At 39.2% G+C, this 17020-nt stretch overlaps 1 protein-coding gene across 2 annotated transcripts in view; it reads right to left on the minus strand.

Moving 5' to 3' along the window:
- The window catches only part of MINDY3 (MINDY lysine 48 deubiquitinase 3), a 95195-nt gene that overhangs the window by 1215 nt on the left and 76960 nt on the right, over positions 1–17020 (minus strand). For both annotated transcript variants that reach the window (XM_037890768.2, XM_027820974.2), the window contains 4 exons: positions 14708–14780; positions 13505–13577; positions 6689–6776; positions 3045–3116 (listed from right to left, as the gene is read on the minus strand). In XM_037890768.2, the coding sequence (XP_037746696.1) occupies positions 3045–3116; positions 6689–6776; positions 13505–13577; positions 14708–14780 (306 nt within the window). The remainder of the gene's footprint in view (positions 1–3044; positions 3117–6688; positions 6777–13504; positions 13578–14707; positions 14781–17020) is intronic.

Here is a 17020-nt window from a genome sequence, read left to right on the forward strand (position 1 = left end):
TTAAAGTTTTACACAAGTGGTTCACATTTATTGAAATATGAGATCCAGAGTATCTAACTGGTAGGTGTTGATGCCTGAAACTTCTATTCAGGTCACAGATTAGTTATGCTGTTCATATACTGACAGTAAAGGCCAAAGCAGAAAAAAAATAAAATTGAAAACTTAAATGATGCAAAAAGTCTGAGGCAATAGGCCATTCATTGAACAAACTCAATTTGCTTTAGATAAGATGAAAAAGCACAACAGGCAAAACATGTACAAATCTTTCCTTATAGTAGAGCACAAGTCTTACAAGAAAGTCAGAAATCATGTTTTGACCAAATTTTCAGATGAGTAATAGCATAGTTTTGAAGCAGAATAGTTTCAGTGCACCAAAGTCTGCGTCTCTATATATGGAAACACTATGAAGTTATGCAGAAAGAAAAGGAGTACTAGTGGTACCTTAGAGACTAACCAATTTATTTGAGCATAAGCTTTCGTGAGCTACAGCTCACTTCATCGGAAATCTCCTCACTGTATTTTCCACTGAATGCATCCGATGAAGTGAGCTGTAGCTCACGAAAGCTTATGCTCAAATAAATTGGTTAGTCTCTAAGGTGCCACTAGTACTCCTTTTCTTTCTGCGAATACAGACTAACACGGCTGCTACTCTGAAACTATGAAGTTAGAGCACTGAAATTTGCTCATATTGGTACATGTTACCATAAACAATCTGATATTTTTCATTCAAATGCAACAGAAAAGAGGGAGGAGTGAATTAACATAACACAGGTGTCAGTAGACAGAACAAATGAAAAGAAATTGACAACCAATACAATTGTACACATGAAAATAAGGGTTAACAATGAGGATGAACAAAATCTTATATTCCGTATTTCATGCTTTCATGAATAAGCGCACACAGAATAAAATTTAAACATCCAACTAAGTGGCCTGATTTTCAGAGGTGACCAGCACCCACAGCTTGCACTGAATTTGAGCTGCAGGTGCTCAGCACCTCTGAAAGACAGGTCACTTCTTTAGGTGCCCAACTTTAGCAAAACATGTTTGAATATTTTGGTCTTAAAGTAAAGTAGACAAAAGTTACAGGAAAATAACTTCTACTGCTACAGCTTACCTGTCCCAAAGTTAAATGTACTCTTATTTTCAAAATATCAGCTAGTCCCCTATTCCCTGGATTCAAGGCAACTAGAGTTAATTAGATTCATACTATGAAGCCCTTGTTGTAGTCAGTTTAATTCATAAAATGGAATAAAGCAGCGATATTGTTTAAAGATAATAGCCAGAATTCTCTAGAAGATCATTGTTACAAATATATGGTGGGTAAGGTTAAACTTTAAAAAACATGTATATGTATACAAAATAACCAGGCAACAGAGTGGATAAAAATAGATTAAAAAAATCAAATACTTTTCATTTCAATAAATATCAGTTTGTTAAAAAAAATTTACAATTAAATTTGAAATTGTCATCCTATGTTAAGGCTCAAACTTATTATAATCCATTAAAATTAAATACTATAATACTAAGCAGTACATGATTGCTGACAATTTTTAAAGAAAGTCAAACCATTAGCCAGTGATTGCCACCAGTTCAAACACCTGACACCAGAGTCTGCTGGAAATGCGAAACCAGCTTTTGACAGCACTAGTCTCTTTTGCAAGGTGCAGAGAGAATGTTTTCTTCACTTCAGTTTATTCAATAATTCAGTTCATTCAGTAAATTCAGTTCAATGACCTAATTCAAACTTAAGAAGCCAATTATGTATTGAAAAAGCAGGAAAGATAGTTATTATTCATAGATTGGAAAAGGAAAACAAAATGTGAAAGAATGAGATCTACTAGTTCTAAAATTTTGAAGGACATGGTAACCAGAAATAATCAGTCAATTCACTAACTACAGAAAATGCTTCCTTTGTTTAATAAATTAGTTTTAAATGGAAAATGAGTTTTAATAAAGGTTGGTAACTTCTCTTGTATGTAATCAGCACATTTAAAATAATTAAAAAAAAATTAAAATGCTATATTTGTGCATTTTAAATTGAATTTCCATTTGAAATTGAAACTTGAAAAAAAGCAAGCAAAAGCTTGTCAATTAGTAAATTAGAACTGCCTCATTCACCATTTTGAAGCATAATAAAAATGTTACAATTAACAATCTGAAGAAATGTAACAACCTATAATTATCAACCTATGATTAAAATCAGATTTAAATCAATCCAACCTGCTAGGCAATCATAATAATCTGAGTACCTTTGCCTACATTTTGGAATATGAGACTGTTGGAAGTTCCATAGCAATTAATTCTAAAGACTTTATAATCCCAAATTACTCTGATTTCAACCAGCATTAAATGGTGATTGAATCAAAATGCATTTTCTGGAAGGACCTCCTCACTGGTAGTTGTCTCTGTCTATTCATTCCTTGTGATCTCTACTCAGACTGGTAGCAAAAGGTGCTAATTAGAACTGGTTGAAAAATGTTTTTTCCTTTGAAGAATAATCTTTGATTTGACAGAAATTTGAATATCAATTTTTTTGGGCCAAGACCAGAAATTTTGATTTTGAAATGCTGCTGTGGTGCTTTATGGGAGTTTAAGTTCATCTGTCTCAAAACCCCATTCTCCCCTCTGGGTCCAACTACATCTCCCATGATGCATTGTCTCCTCTCTGCAAAAGAGTGACTGGTGTATCACAGTAAATATGGTTTGACCAGAGAGCATGGTATATAGAAGAGAACTGGTGTATGAGGTAGATTTCCCAAATTGAAATACTTCTGGTTTTGGGAAACCGGGGGGGAAGGGGAGGGGGAGGGAATCAATTTTCTGTGGAAAGCAGAAAATTTGTGCAAAACAAGTTTCTACTGAAAATTTTTTACTTGGCCAGCTGTTCAGTGTCAAATGTGGTGGCAGTTCTGCAATATGGACACAAGGAATGGCACTGACATCAACTCATTTCACATAAGACAGTGAACTGCTATCACATGGTCATGATTACTGGTTTTTCCTAAGCAGCTCCCAATTCATTTTCTCTCAGATCATCATACCTTTTCATTATAATTGGACTGCTTCAATCCATTGTAGTGATATACAGTGAATGACTCTGGAACCCTGGAGTCCTAGTATAAACAAGACAGTTCATTTTATATCATAAAATCAGTTTAACGTGCACCCTTTTTCTCTTTACAATTACTTTGCTTGATGAAAAAGGGGTAAGTAGGTTGGGGGGAGGGGGGTGGGAGGAGGGGAGGAAGTGAGTTAAGATACAAGATACTGAAGATTTTCCAGGCCCCTCATAGGAGAAAAATACAACACCCAGTCAATCAGTTCCACTACCTGTTAATAGATTAGGCAACCCAAAATGTTCAAGAGACTAATGATTCAGTGCCCAACTGGATATCTGGAAGTGGAATTATTTATTTATTATTATTTTTTTTTTTTAAAGAGTTGAGCATATACACTCTGAGAATTGGGCCTCCGAAGTGTCTCATGTTCAACACCCAAACATACTAGCCACTTAAAACTGTTAAGTCTGATACAGTTAGAATGCTTAAGTACTCAGTAAAAGATTTAATAAATTCTTTCCAAGAAAGAATTCCTTCTTCACTTACCAAAAAGTGCAGAAGAATCATGTCTGTAGTTAAAAAGAGTGGTATTTAAATTTAATAAAATAACTAATTCCACTTTGTCAGTGGTGTATTGCTTCCAGACTTGTCAATAATTGCAACATATCAGTTTTCGTATGAAATAAAATTTAATTCAGAAGACTTTCTAGTGGTTCCACAGCTCTGGAAACTTTCAATCTTAAGAAAATGAACGCTGCAGCCTACATTTTAGAATCACTGTAGTGTTAGCCCTGGTCTACACTACAAGTTTAGGTCGAATTTAGCAGCATTAGATTGATTTAACCCTGCACCCGTCCACACGAAGAAGCCATTTTTGTCGATTTAAAGGGCTCTTAAAATTGATTTCTGTACTCCTCACCAACGAGGGGATCAGTGCTGAAATGGACATCGCTGGGTCGAATTTGGGGTAGTGTGGACGTAATCCGACAGTATTGGCTTCTGGGAGCTATCCCGGAGTGCTCCATTGTGACTGCTCCAGACAGCACTCTGAACTCAGATGCACTAGCCTGGTACACAGGAAAAGCCCCGCGCACTTTTGCATTTCATTTCCTGTTTGGCCAGTGTGGCGAACTCAGCAGCACAGGTGACCATGCAGTCCCCCCAGAATGTTTCTACGCTCCCCCATCATCTCCATCCCTGAGGTCATCACAGATTAGAAGGCAAAAAACCCACACTCGCGATTACATGTTTTCCGAGCTCATGCAGTCCTCCCACACTGATAGGGCACAGCTTAATGCATGGAGGCATTCAGTGGCAGAGTCCAGGAAAGAATTGCTGTGTTTGCTTAACAGCAAAAGTATCATGCCTTGCTAGAGTTCCTGCTCGAGCCAGGTCGCTGTGTCACATGCACATGTGTCAGCCTTGGGCGGGGGCATGACTGCTTTGTGAGCAGGAAGGCCATAGATATAGACATTGCATCAGGTAGCTTCTGTAACTAGAGAAAACATTCCTGTGCATTTGGCAAAGTTTGTGGCAAAAAAAGAGAAGCCCCCTGAGATACCAAACTAATAATACACAACCACACGTTACATAAAGTATAATAGGGCCTACGCGAGGGATACGTTCACGTTGGGTTTCCGTAATGTAGTGGTTATCATATTTACCTAACGTACGAAAGGTCCCCAGTTCCAACCTGGGCGGAAACAGGTCCCTGTTCCTTTTTCTGACTCCCCTCCTGCATTTTTAGTCTTAGAACAGACCGCGCTGTGAAATGTTACTTTGAATTATATCAATTATAAGTTAAATAATATGGAAGCTCTCTCTAAGTTATAGTCCCGGATTTCTTACCCTTTCAGCTGCTCTGATAAATTAACATTTTTGTTAAGGGCAGGGGAAAATTTTCATGAAGCCTTTTATAGGGACTAAGTGCTATCTAGGACTCTGAAATAATCGTAACGTGGCCCATAGAGTACAATCCTCGTTCTGGATTTGTCATTCCACAAGTTGAACTGCTCCTTACTACTGTCCAGGCTCCATGAGCCATGGGAGCAAGGGGCAGGCTGGGGTAGGTGCGACCACGCAGTCCTGCCCACTGGGAGAGCAGTCTGAGGCAGAAGCCTCCAACTCACATGATATTCCAGGCAGGACTGAATCTCCATGAGAAAACTTAAAGAAGAGAATGACCTGGAGTCACTCCCATTCGTGCTCTAACAGGAGGATAGCCACGTCTGTCCAGGCGCCCCTGATCGACCTCACCGAGGACTACCAGGAGCACCCAGGAGACGTATGACGGCTATCAGTCCTACTGTACCATCTGCTGCGAAGGCAAGGGCTGCTGCTGTGTAGCAATGCAGTACCGCGTCTGCCAGCAGCACCCAGGAGATGTACGGTAATGGTGAGCTGAGCGGGCTCCATGCTTGCCGTGGTATGGAAAGCATGGCAGCAGGCTGAGCAGGGCCAGCGGCCAGGACCCCGGCTGGCAGGAGCCAGCGGCTGGAGCCCCAGACTGGCAGCACTGCCGGTCTGGGGCTCCGTCCCCCAGCCCCGTTCAGCCCATGGCCTGCCTGGGGTTCCGATCACCCAGACAGGCAGCGGGCTGAGTGGGGCCGGTGGACAGGACCCTGGAAAAAAGGTGCAAAACGATTGTCTGCCGTTGCTTTCATGGAGGGAGGGGGGCCCGACGATATGTACCCAAAACCACCGCGACAAAGTTTCTGCCCCATCAGGCATTGGGAGCTTAACTCAGTATTCCAATGGGTAGCGGAGACTGCGGGAACTGTGGGATAGCAACCCACAGTGCACTGCTCTGTAAGTCGATGCTAGCCACAGTAGTGAGGACGCAGTCCACCAACTGAATGCGCTTAGTGTGGACATACGCAATCGACTGTATAAAACCGAATTCTATAAAATCAACCTAATTTCGTAGTGTAGACATACCTTAGTGTTACACTTTGCAGTATTGTTTTACTACAGTACATTTTTCTCATCAATATTACATCTTTAAAAGGTGCATTGCCAAGTATACTTTTAAAATAGTTGTGGCTGTTTCACTTTTCCTTAGTAACACTTAGAATCTTTAAAATAAAGTTTCCATAACTTTGACAAATGCTGATTTTCCTGTATTTCAAACATGGCTGAAATTAATAAGGCTATTTTGTTTACTAACTATAGCTTCAAGTTATATAGTGAGAGAGAATATGCCTTGGAGTCTCAGCCTGGTCCCCAGTGTAGAGCCCTGCAAATCCACGGATAACTGCGGATATCCACAGATAATTTTTGTGGATACGGATCGGATGCATCCGTACAGGGCTCTACTTATCTGACACTTGGCAGCTTCAGCGGAGATTGCTTTTTGGTGCGAAGGTTACAAATTAGAACAGTTTTTCATTTAAACATTTTGGAATGCTAAATCACATAGGACAGTTATACTGAACTGAACAGTGCAAAGAGTTACCAGCTGACCCGAAGTAATCAAAGAAATGTAACATTTATTAGACTAAATAATTTTGCAAAAATCCACATTCGAGGTATGAATGTTTAATGCATCACTGAAGAATCCTATTTAGTGAAATACAAAATGTTCTATGGCATAAGAAGGAGAAAAAAAACCCAAACATCTACGTTACCTGCTCAGGGAAGAATTCTTGCAGAAAGGGACCCAGTAATATGATTCCTAGTCCTTCTGGGTCTAATTTGGTCTTCATGAGATTTACACTAAAACAAGAACATTGGATACAAAAATATGAGTTGCACATTTTTATTCTTGCATGACTATGTTATGGGGTACTACAACACTTCTGACTGCCAAATATATTGAGGTTTTTTTTATTTAGACTCTTAAAATGACAAATGCACCAGAACGGCACCAGATTTGAGAAAATGCAGTTATTTTTAAACCAAAGTAATCTGTTATTTAAAATGGAAGTAGTTATAATTTTGAAAGATTGCCTTATTAGGTAAAGTCAGTGGAAAGTCATGCAAACTAAAACCTACACTTTAACTCAGAAGACATTTTGCTGTATGCTGCAAGCATTCCTCATCTTAAACACACAAGCCAGTCATCCTTTGAAGAGTTCTGACCAAACAACCTGCTTTTAAGTGGAGATTTGAAAAGCCACCAATGAATACATTTCAGAGGTTTTTAAAATTAAGTTTGATAAGAATAAATTTCATTGAAATAAGGTCCCATGTTTATCATTGTATATTTACAAAATGCCTTTCATATTAAAGTAGCCCAAACAGCTTAACATTTATTTTGATAGTATACATACAAAAACAGAAAGAATGAGAATATACACTGAGTAGTATAAAAGCTTTATTGGCAGTAGTGCGGGATTTTTGCCAGCCGTTGTAAATGAGTGTCAATAAAACATTTATATTTCTATTTATGCAATATATTTTACAGACTGTTTAGTAGAGCTTTAAAAAGTATTCGTATTTTTCCTAGCTCTCAGTCTAGTTCTAAAAGTTTATCAGGATAGGCTTCTGAATGAGAAATTTTAGAATTCACACAGTATCTAAACTAGCTCTCCTGTAAATCAAGCAGAATTTTAACATTAACTTTAAACCTGTCACTGGTCCATGACAGAATATTTACCATTCTGCTAGTAAGCCACATCTTTGGTGTGTTAGACATTTTAATTTTTTTAAAGCAGTCTGAAAACTGCTCAGTTTTGGAACATTAGAACAGGTTCTAGGCTTGATGGATTAGTGGACAGAATGCACATAAGGCATATTTAGGGCTTGTTTACAGGGAGCAGCAATGTGCAGTGTGAGGGTGTGATTTCTAAAGCGCACTAACATATTGTGCATTAAATTGGCCCATGTAGAGCCTGCTGGTGCACACTACAGTTTCCACAGCTCACTTTAACATAGTACTGTTTCAGACAGAGCTGTGTTAAAGTGCAGCAGGTTACATGGACTTGTCAGCACGCAACACATTAGTGCGCATTAGAAATCACACCCCTGTAAGATGCATTATTCCACTTTGTAGATAAGCCCACAAGTGTATACCACTTTTCAAATGCTCTGCAATTAACTTAATGAATATAGAGAAACCCCTTTACTCAATGAAATACATCTCTAGAAAATAATACAGCAACTGTTTAAAAACCTCTCAGCCACACTAAGTTTGAAGCCTAGTTTTAAGCAGTCATGAGATAAAAGATAGTCCTTTAATGGATCATTAACTGGTTAAAAGATAGGAAACAAAGTATAGGAATAAATGGTCAGTTTTCAGAACAGAGAGAGGTAAATAGCAGTATCTCCCAAATATCAGTACTGGGATCTGTGCTGTTCAACATATTCATAAATGATCTGCAAAAAGAGGTAAACAGTGAGGTGGCAGTTTGCAAATAATACAGAATTACTCAAGATAATTAAGTCCAAAGCTGACTGTGAAGAGTAAGAGGGATCCCACAAAACTGGGTGACTGGGCAAGAAAAAAAATGGCAGATGAAATTCAGTGTTGATAAATGCAAAATAATGCACATTGGAAAACATAATCCCAACTGTACAAACAAAATATTGAGATCTAAATTAGCTGTTATCACTCAAGAAAGATCTTGGAGTCACTGTGGATAGTTCTCTGAAAACATCCGCTCAATATGCGGAAAAAGTCAAATAAGCTATTAGAATGTTAGGAAGAGGATATATAGTAAAATGTAAGTATCATAATGCCACTATATAAATCCATGGTGTGCCCACACGTCAAATACTGAGGGCAGGTCTGGTCACCCCATTTCAAAAGAGATTTTAGAAATGAAAAAAGGTATAGAGAAGGGCAACAAAAATATTTAGGGGTATGGAACAGCTTCCATATGAGGAGAGATTAAAAAGACTGGGACTATTCAGCTTGGAAAAGAGACTACTAAAGGGGGATATTATCGAGGTCTATAAAATCATGAATGATATGGACAACGTGAATGTATTATTTACCCCTTCACCTAACAAGATCTAGGAGTCACCCAATGAAATTAATAGGCAGCAGGTTTGCAACAAACAAAAGAAAAGTACTTCTTCACATAATGCAGTCAACCCGCGGAACTCATTACCAGGGGACGTTGTGAAGAACAAAACTAACTGGATTAAAAAAAGAATTAGCTAAAATGGTAAGGGATGTGACCCCATGCGCTGGGTGTCCCTAAGCCTCTGACTGCTAGATGCTAGGACTCGATGATAGGGAATGGATCACTTGATAATTGCCCTGTTCTGTTAATTCCTTTTGAAGCATCTGGCATTGGCCACTGTCAGAAGACAGGATACTGGGCTACATGGACCACTGGTCTGACTCCAGTATGGCTGTTCTTATGTAGAAAGTAAACGTTAACTAACTGAAAATATAGATGGAAGTTAGGTAAAATGTAACCATCAAATTCTAACCAGGGCTAAACAACACTAATCTTCTAAAGAGTATCATAGGATCTTTAGTAATCACAAATTAGCAAATTAGGGGAATTAGTTAAATTTGAAAAGATGGGGATCAATATGAAAATTGAAAGGTGGATAAGGAATTGGTTAAAAGGGAGACTACAGCGGGTCATACTGAAAGGTGAACTGTCAGACTGGAGAGAGGTTACCAGTGGAGTTCCTCAGGGATCGGTTTTGGGACCAATCTTATTTAATCTTTTTATTACTGACCTCAGCACAAAAAGTGGGTGTGCGCCAATAAAGTTTACGGATGATACAAAGCTGGGAGGTACTGCCAATTTAGAGAAGGACTGGGATATCATACAGGAGGATCTGGATGACCTTGTAAACTGGAGTAATAGTAATAGGATGGAATTTAATAGTGAGAAGTGTAACGTCATGCATTTAGGGATTAATAACAAGAATTTTAGTTATAAGCTGGGGATGCATCAATTAGAAGTAACGGAGGAGGAGAAGGACCTTGGAGTATTAGTTGACCACAGGATGACTATGAGCCGCTAATGTGATATGGCTGTGAAAAAAGCTAATGCGGTCTTGGGATGCATCAGGCGAGGTATTTCCAGTAGAGATAAGGAAGTGTTATTACCGTTATACAAGGCACTGGTGAGACCTCATCTGGAATACTGTGTGCAGTTCTGGTCTCCCATGTTTAAGAAGGATGAATTCAAACTGGAACAGGTACGGAGAAGGGCTACTAGGATGATCCGAGGAATGGAAAATCAGTCTTATGAAAGGAGCTTGGCTTGTTTAGCCTAACCAAAAGAAGGTTGAGGAGAGACATGATTGTTCTCGATAAATACCGGAGAGGGAGAGGAATTATTTAAGATCAGTACCAATGTGGACACAAGAACAAATGGATATAAACTGGCCATTGGGAAGTTTAGACTTGAAATTAGACGAAGGTTTCTAACCATCAGAGGAGTGAAGTTCTGGAACAGCCTTCCAAGGGAAGCAGTGGGGGTAAAAGACCTATCTGGCTTCAAGATTAAACTCGATAAGTTTATGGAGGAGATGGTTTGATGGGATAACATGATTTTGGCAATTAACTGATCTTTAACTATTCATGGTAAATAGGCCCAATGGCCTGTGATGGGATGTTAGATGGGGTGGGATCTGAGTTACTACAGAAAATTCTTTCCTGGGTATCTGGCTGGTGAATCTTGCCCACATGCTCAGGGTTCAGCTGATCGCCATATTTGGGGTCAGGAAGGAATATTCCTCCAGGGCTGATTGCAAGAGGCCCTGGGGGTTTTTCGCCTTCCTCTGCAGCGTGGGGCACGGGTCACTTGCTGGAGGATTCTCTGCATCTTGAGGTCTTTAAACCATGATTTGAGGACTTCAATAGCTCAGACATAGGTTAGTGGTTTATTGCAAGAGTGGGTGGGCGAGATTCTGCGGCCTGCATTGTGCAGGAGGTCAGACTAGATGATCATAATGGTCCCTTCTGACCTTAATATCTATGAGTTTATGAGAATCTCATTTCATCTCTGATTAAAAATGACACCTTCAGCAATAGTGCCCTCAATGCCATGTTGCAGGAATTAGTTCAGAATTGAAATACAATAATTCCATCTACCGAATCACCAGCATAACTATCTGACCACAAATGGTTTTCCTTGCACACCTCCCAAATATTGAGCAGGTCTGAGGGTGGTTAGGTTTTGAGATCTGAAGAGATCACAGCCTGAGGTAGCAGCTTATAGGAAACTACATGTATACTATACATAATTTAGATGTTATTTGCTTCGAAGAACACCACATTTGCAACCGACATATAAGGAATTAAGAATCCAAATACTCTTTACGTTATTTAAGTTTGTTCCATATTTCATGGACTGGAGACCCTAAATACAGAGACTTAGATGTCAGCTGAAAAATGTGGTGAACCTACATAAGTCAGAACCTACTCTATTATACTACTGCTTTAACAGAGAGAAAATACTGCAGACTATGGATATGGAGAAATTCCACAGCATTATCCACAGAAAAGAGTCTTTTTAATATGGTATGCCTTTCTTGTGAATGATTCTTGACCATACAACACCTGATGTTCCATATGCAATAAGAGGTCATGATTATGCCACAAATATCCTAAAACCCAAGCAGCCAATTCTGAAAGAAAGCTGGATTTGGAAGGAAGATTTTCCCCTTTTCTTTGGGAAAGCAAATTTGTTAGAGGCAGTAGAACAAAAGAAGCCTTTCCAAGCTTCCCAAATCAGGCTCTTTCCCTAGAACTTGCAAAATTCTGTTCCCCTCTGGAGGGAGAAAATATGTTTCACACAGAGCTAACATCCCTAATTTGTTTTGGAAGAGTTCACAACTCTTTTGATTAGGATAAAATGGAATTTGGCCTTATAAATGAGCAAAGTTAAAGCCTGGGAGGTGGAAAAACAAGTTCAGACACTGAGATTTGCTCTCTGGATTGGGTATTCAGGAAGCAAAATATGACTACATAAGCAGACCTTGGTGCAGAAGTTATTTGCTACCACCAAGCATTTGGGAAACACTACCGGCAATGCCAGTTCAAATGAGAATTAAATTACCAAGTGAAGAGAGTTTTATCTGAATAGCTACTATTAAAACCTGTACAGTAACTCCTCACTTAACGTTGTAGTTATGTTCCTGGAAAATGCGACTTCAAGCGAAACAATGTTAAGAGAATCCAATTTCCCCATAAGAATTAATGTAAATGGGGGGGGGGTTAGGTTCCAGGGAATTTTTTTTTTGCCGACAAAAAAGATGTGTATATTTTTTTATATAATATACACACACAAAGTATAAGTTTTAAACAAACAATTTAATACCGTACATAGCAATGATGATTGTGAAGCTTGGTTGAGATGGTGAAGTCAGAGGGTGGGATATTTCCCAAGGAATGCCTTACCGCTAAATGATGAACTAGCAATTGGCTGAGGCCTCAAGGGATTAACTCGTTGTTAATCTAGCCTCACACTCTACAAAGCAGCAGGAATGGAGGGAGGGGAGACAGCATGGCAGAGTGTGTGTGTGGGGGGGAGGGGGGTGGGGGAAGAGATGTGCATTTCCCCTTTAAGTATGCTGACCCACTCTTCAGTATACTGCCTTGTTAAGTTAATCAGCAAGCTGAGACCACAGCTGCTGCCAGGAAGCTTCCTCCATCCTAAGCCCTGTCATGTCCCCCACCTTCTCTATGGAGATGGGGTAAGCGGGGTGCAGTAGCTAGGGGGAGGGGGACACCCTGACATTAGCCCCCCACAAGGGAGGAGGCTCGGGGAGCAACTCCAAGGCAGACGGCAGGAGCAGCACATGCCATTGAAGGGAGGGACAGCTGAACTGCAGGCAACTGATAGCCTGCTGGGTGGCTGCTTCACAGGGAACTGATAGGGAGGCTGCCGGTCCACCCTGGTTCCAAGCCCCCACCAGCTAGCTGCAACGGGCTGCTCTTCCTGAAAGCAGAGGACAAAGCAGGCAGCTGCCAAACGACATTATAAGGGAACATTGCACAACTTTAAACGAGCATGTTCCCTAATTGATCAGCAACGAAACAATGTTAACCGGGATGACTTTAAGTGAGGAGTTACTGTACATATCTGGTATTGATGGAAACAAAGTACAACTATATAAAATGCAACCATACAGAAACACAAAATCTGAAAAGCAGTTTGAACTTTGAGCTCTAGGATGGTATTAAATCTTCTTGTAACATGGTGGTCAGCTGTTGAGAGACCCTGTTTTTTCCAGCACACAGATTCGCCTTGCAGTATTGGGCTGTCGTAGGCAAATACATGCACTTACAGAAACGCGAGTCACAAATAGCTAGTAATTGGGAGCTAGGAAAGACGCTCTTCTTTCTAAATCAAAAACGATTTTGAATCTTATCTTTAGGCCTTTTTTCTTTCATTTACAACTGACTCAATATTTTGAGACACGATCCTCAGGACACTACACAGAATTAGATATACTAACAATTCAAGATAAAACCAACCCATAACTAATCTGTTAAATGAAAATTTAGCTACACAAATTATACTTACTATTCAGGATCTGATACAAGGTCCAACGCCTTCATTACATCTTCTAGAAGGGTATCAGGTATAAATCCATTATCTGCAAAAGGGACAAATTTTCTCAGTAGGGGAAAATAAACTGAAAACATTTCAAGATTATGGACTGTACCCAAAATACTGGTAATCAAACCCACATCTTAGAATTTGAGAGTGCACTGTAAAGTTACAAGATGAGGTCTTAGAACACATGATTTCCATACATATTTCCCCCAATTAAAAAACTGCAGGTTTACACATCTTAAAAATGCCATTTTTCTAAAACATTTGAAAATGCGAACCTTATTAAACTTAAAACGATTTTTTACTAATAGACATATAAATGCCACCTTAAAATGGTGAGAGAATGTTTCTAAACTTGTTTCTAATTAAAATAAAATGTGAATATCAGCCAGCTTTGAGTTCTAAAATGAAACTAAGGAATTTTTCAGTACTTGTCAGACCTCTCAGATCACGATGGATCAGGTATGAAAGTTTTACATTTCTGAAAATGTAAGATTAGGGAAAGTGGTGGGTCACATACAAAGAAAGTCCCCAGCATTGAAAAGCTTACAATGAGAACTCTACTTCCTACTATCGCTATATTTGACTTCCTCATGCTCTGTAGTTTTCAAGAGGCGTGTCCATTTTATTATTAGGTTGATTAACCAACAAATCATGAAGTGTTGCTGTTTTATCAGTAGGTAGCACATTTCCCTATGGATATGTCTGTCTACACAAGAGCTGGAAGATGTGAATTCCAGCCTGAGGAGACATACCTGTAACTAGCTCTGATTGTGCTAGCTCATTAAAAACAGCAGTGTAGCCATGGCAGTGCAAGCAATGGGAGGGGCTAGCTGTGCCAAATACATACCTATGGTCTTGAATGAGATCATACACAGGGCAGCCATGTATGATTTATAGCACACTACCTCACTAAATCAGAGCTGGTGCGGGGGTATGTCTCCCCAAGCTGGAATTTACACCCTCCAGCAGTAGTGTACACATACCCTTTGATCAGTATTAAGCCTCATCATGAGCAATGTGCCTTATAATGCAGGGGACTGTACTATTGGAGGTGCAGTGTTTTGCATATATTGTAAAACTGTTGACCTATTTTTCGAGAGAGATTTTTCACACTCAAAACCAGTCAATATAAAGATTTCAGCCCAAAGCTAAACAATGCAGCCTTACCTTCTGGGTCATAGGTTTGAAAAACTCTTCTGGCTTGTTCTGAAGGAGCTTCAGGAGCAACAAGGGCCAAATCCTAAACAAGAAAGTTCCACAAGATTCATTATTTCAGATCAATACATATTGTTTCACGATGGAAATACATGACCATACTGAAACATTTCAAACCTTAAATTAATGAAGAAACAAAGTATAATGGCAGAGGTGAGCATTAGCTTCAAGTTAATTCCACACATTGGTGGTGTTCTTCAAGGTTGTGTTAACAACGTGTTACGGTTTATTTACATGGCTTTCCACACAGCTATCCTGGTATGGATATAGCTTGTCATGCAGATGTCCTAGCATAGAAATAGCAGATTCCAAGAGCAAAGAGTGTTATAATTGGGATGCTTATATTGGCAACTAAATCTTTTTGAATCTAAAAAGGTATACACCTTTAAATCAAAGTTAAATACTCTTCAAAATAAATTTTAAAAGACACGAATAACTAAAGACATGGAAAAAAACCAGAAAAGTTGGTAAAATGCAGATGGGTATATCAGAGATAGATCATGCCAGACTAGCCCAATAACTTTCTTTGAAAAAATAACTGAGTTTTTTAGACAAGGGAAATGCAATGGGTCTAATCTGGACTTTAGTAAAGAATTTGATACAGAGATTAGTTAAAATGGAAAAAAAAGGAATAATTCCTAGAGCAGATCTTTTAGAAAAACATCCAATTTTGATTTAAAAGTTGCCAGTGATGGAGAATCATCATGACCCTTGGTAAATTATTCCAATGATTAATTACCTTCATTTAAAAATGTATACCTTATTTCCTGTCTGAATTTGTCTAGCTTCACCTTCCAGCCATTAGATTATGTTATACGTTTCTCTGCTAGACTGAAGAGCCCATTATCAAACACTCGTTCCCCATGCAGGTACTTAGACTAATCAAGTCTTTGTTAAACTAAACTGAGTATCATGTTTTATAATCCTTCCATCGTTTTCATAGCTGTCCTCTGAACTTTCTCCAGTTAAAGGACTTCTTGAACTGTGGAAACAAGTACTGGACACAGTATTCCAGTAGCAGTCACATCAGTGCCAAACACAGATAAAAATATCTCTACTCTTACTCAAGATTCCTGTTTATGCATCCAAGGATCATATCAGCCCTTTTGGCCAAAGCATGCTGGAAGCTCATGTTCAGGGGATCATCCACCCCCAAATCTTTTTCAGAATCACCGATTACCAGAATAGAGTCCTCCACCTTGAAAGTATGGCCTACATTCCTTGTTCCTAGACATAAGAATTTCTGCCACGAAAGCTTATGCTCAAATAAATCTGTTAGTCTTTAAGGTGCCACCGGACTCCTAGTTGTTTTTGTGGATAGAGACTAACACAGCTACCCCCTGATACCTGCGATAAGCTGGAGTTTATCAGTTGGAAATGACAGAGGAGAAAGACAGACCTAGGTGCATTTGTTGATTACAGGATGACTGAGCCACCAATGTGATGTGGCTGTAAAAAAGGCAAATATAATCCTAGGATGTATCTGGTGAGGTATTTCCAGTAGAGCTAGAGAAGTATTAATATCATCGCACAAGGCACTGGTAAGACCTCATCTGGAATACTGTGTATAATTCTCGTTACCCATGTAACCAGAAAGATGAATTCAAACTGAAACAGATGCAGAGAAGGGATATTAGGACAACCAGAGGACTGAAGAGCCTATCCTACTAGGGAAAAGATCTTGGCTTATTTAGCCTAGCAAAATGAAGGATGCGCGGGGATAAGATTGCTCTCTATAAATGCACTGGGGAGCAAGGGGTAAAACATCAGGGAGGGAGAAGAGCTATTTAAAATAAAGGACAATGTTGGCACAAGAACAAATGGGCATAAACTGGCCATGAATACATTTAGGTTGAAAATTAGAAGATTTCTAATCATAAGAAGAGAGGTTCTGGAACAGCCTTCCAGCAGGTGTAGTGGGGGCAAACAAACTAACTATAGTTTTAAGATCGATCTGGATAAATTTATCAATTGGATTATATGACAGGGTTGACGGCAACAGCAAGAGACTGGACTCAATGACCCAGGAGGTCCCTTCCAGTCTAATGTTTACACTGCACTAAACCTAAATAATTTGTTACAAGTAACAAAAAACAAAAACGTTACCCTACCCAGTTAAAATGACCCACAGAGTACAAAACATTTTTTTTCTTTTTCTTAAAGCATAAACTCAAAGACAACACTTTCAGTCAGCAGATTTCAGTATGTGACAAATGGTTTTAGTCTGGATTGTGCAGGCCTGTATTACTGTTCAATTTAACTGAG

Source organism: Chelonia mydas, chromosome 2 (assembly GCF_015237465.2).
Source record: "Chelonia mydas isolate rCheMyd1 chromosome 2, rCheMyd1.pri.v2, whole genome shotgun sequence".
Lineage (NCBI taxonomy): Eukaryota > Metazoa > Chordata > Testudines > Cheloniidae > Chelonia > Chelonia mydas.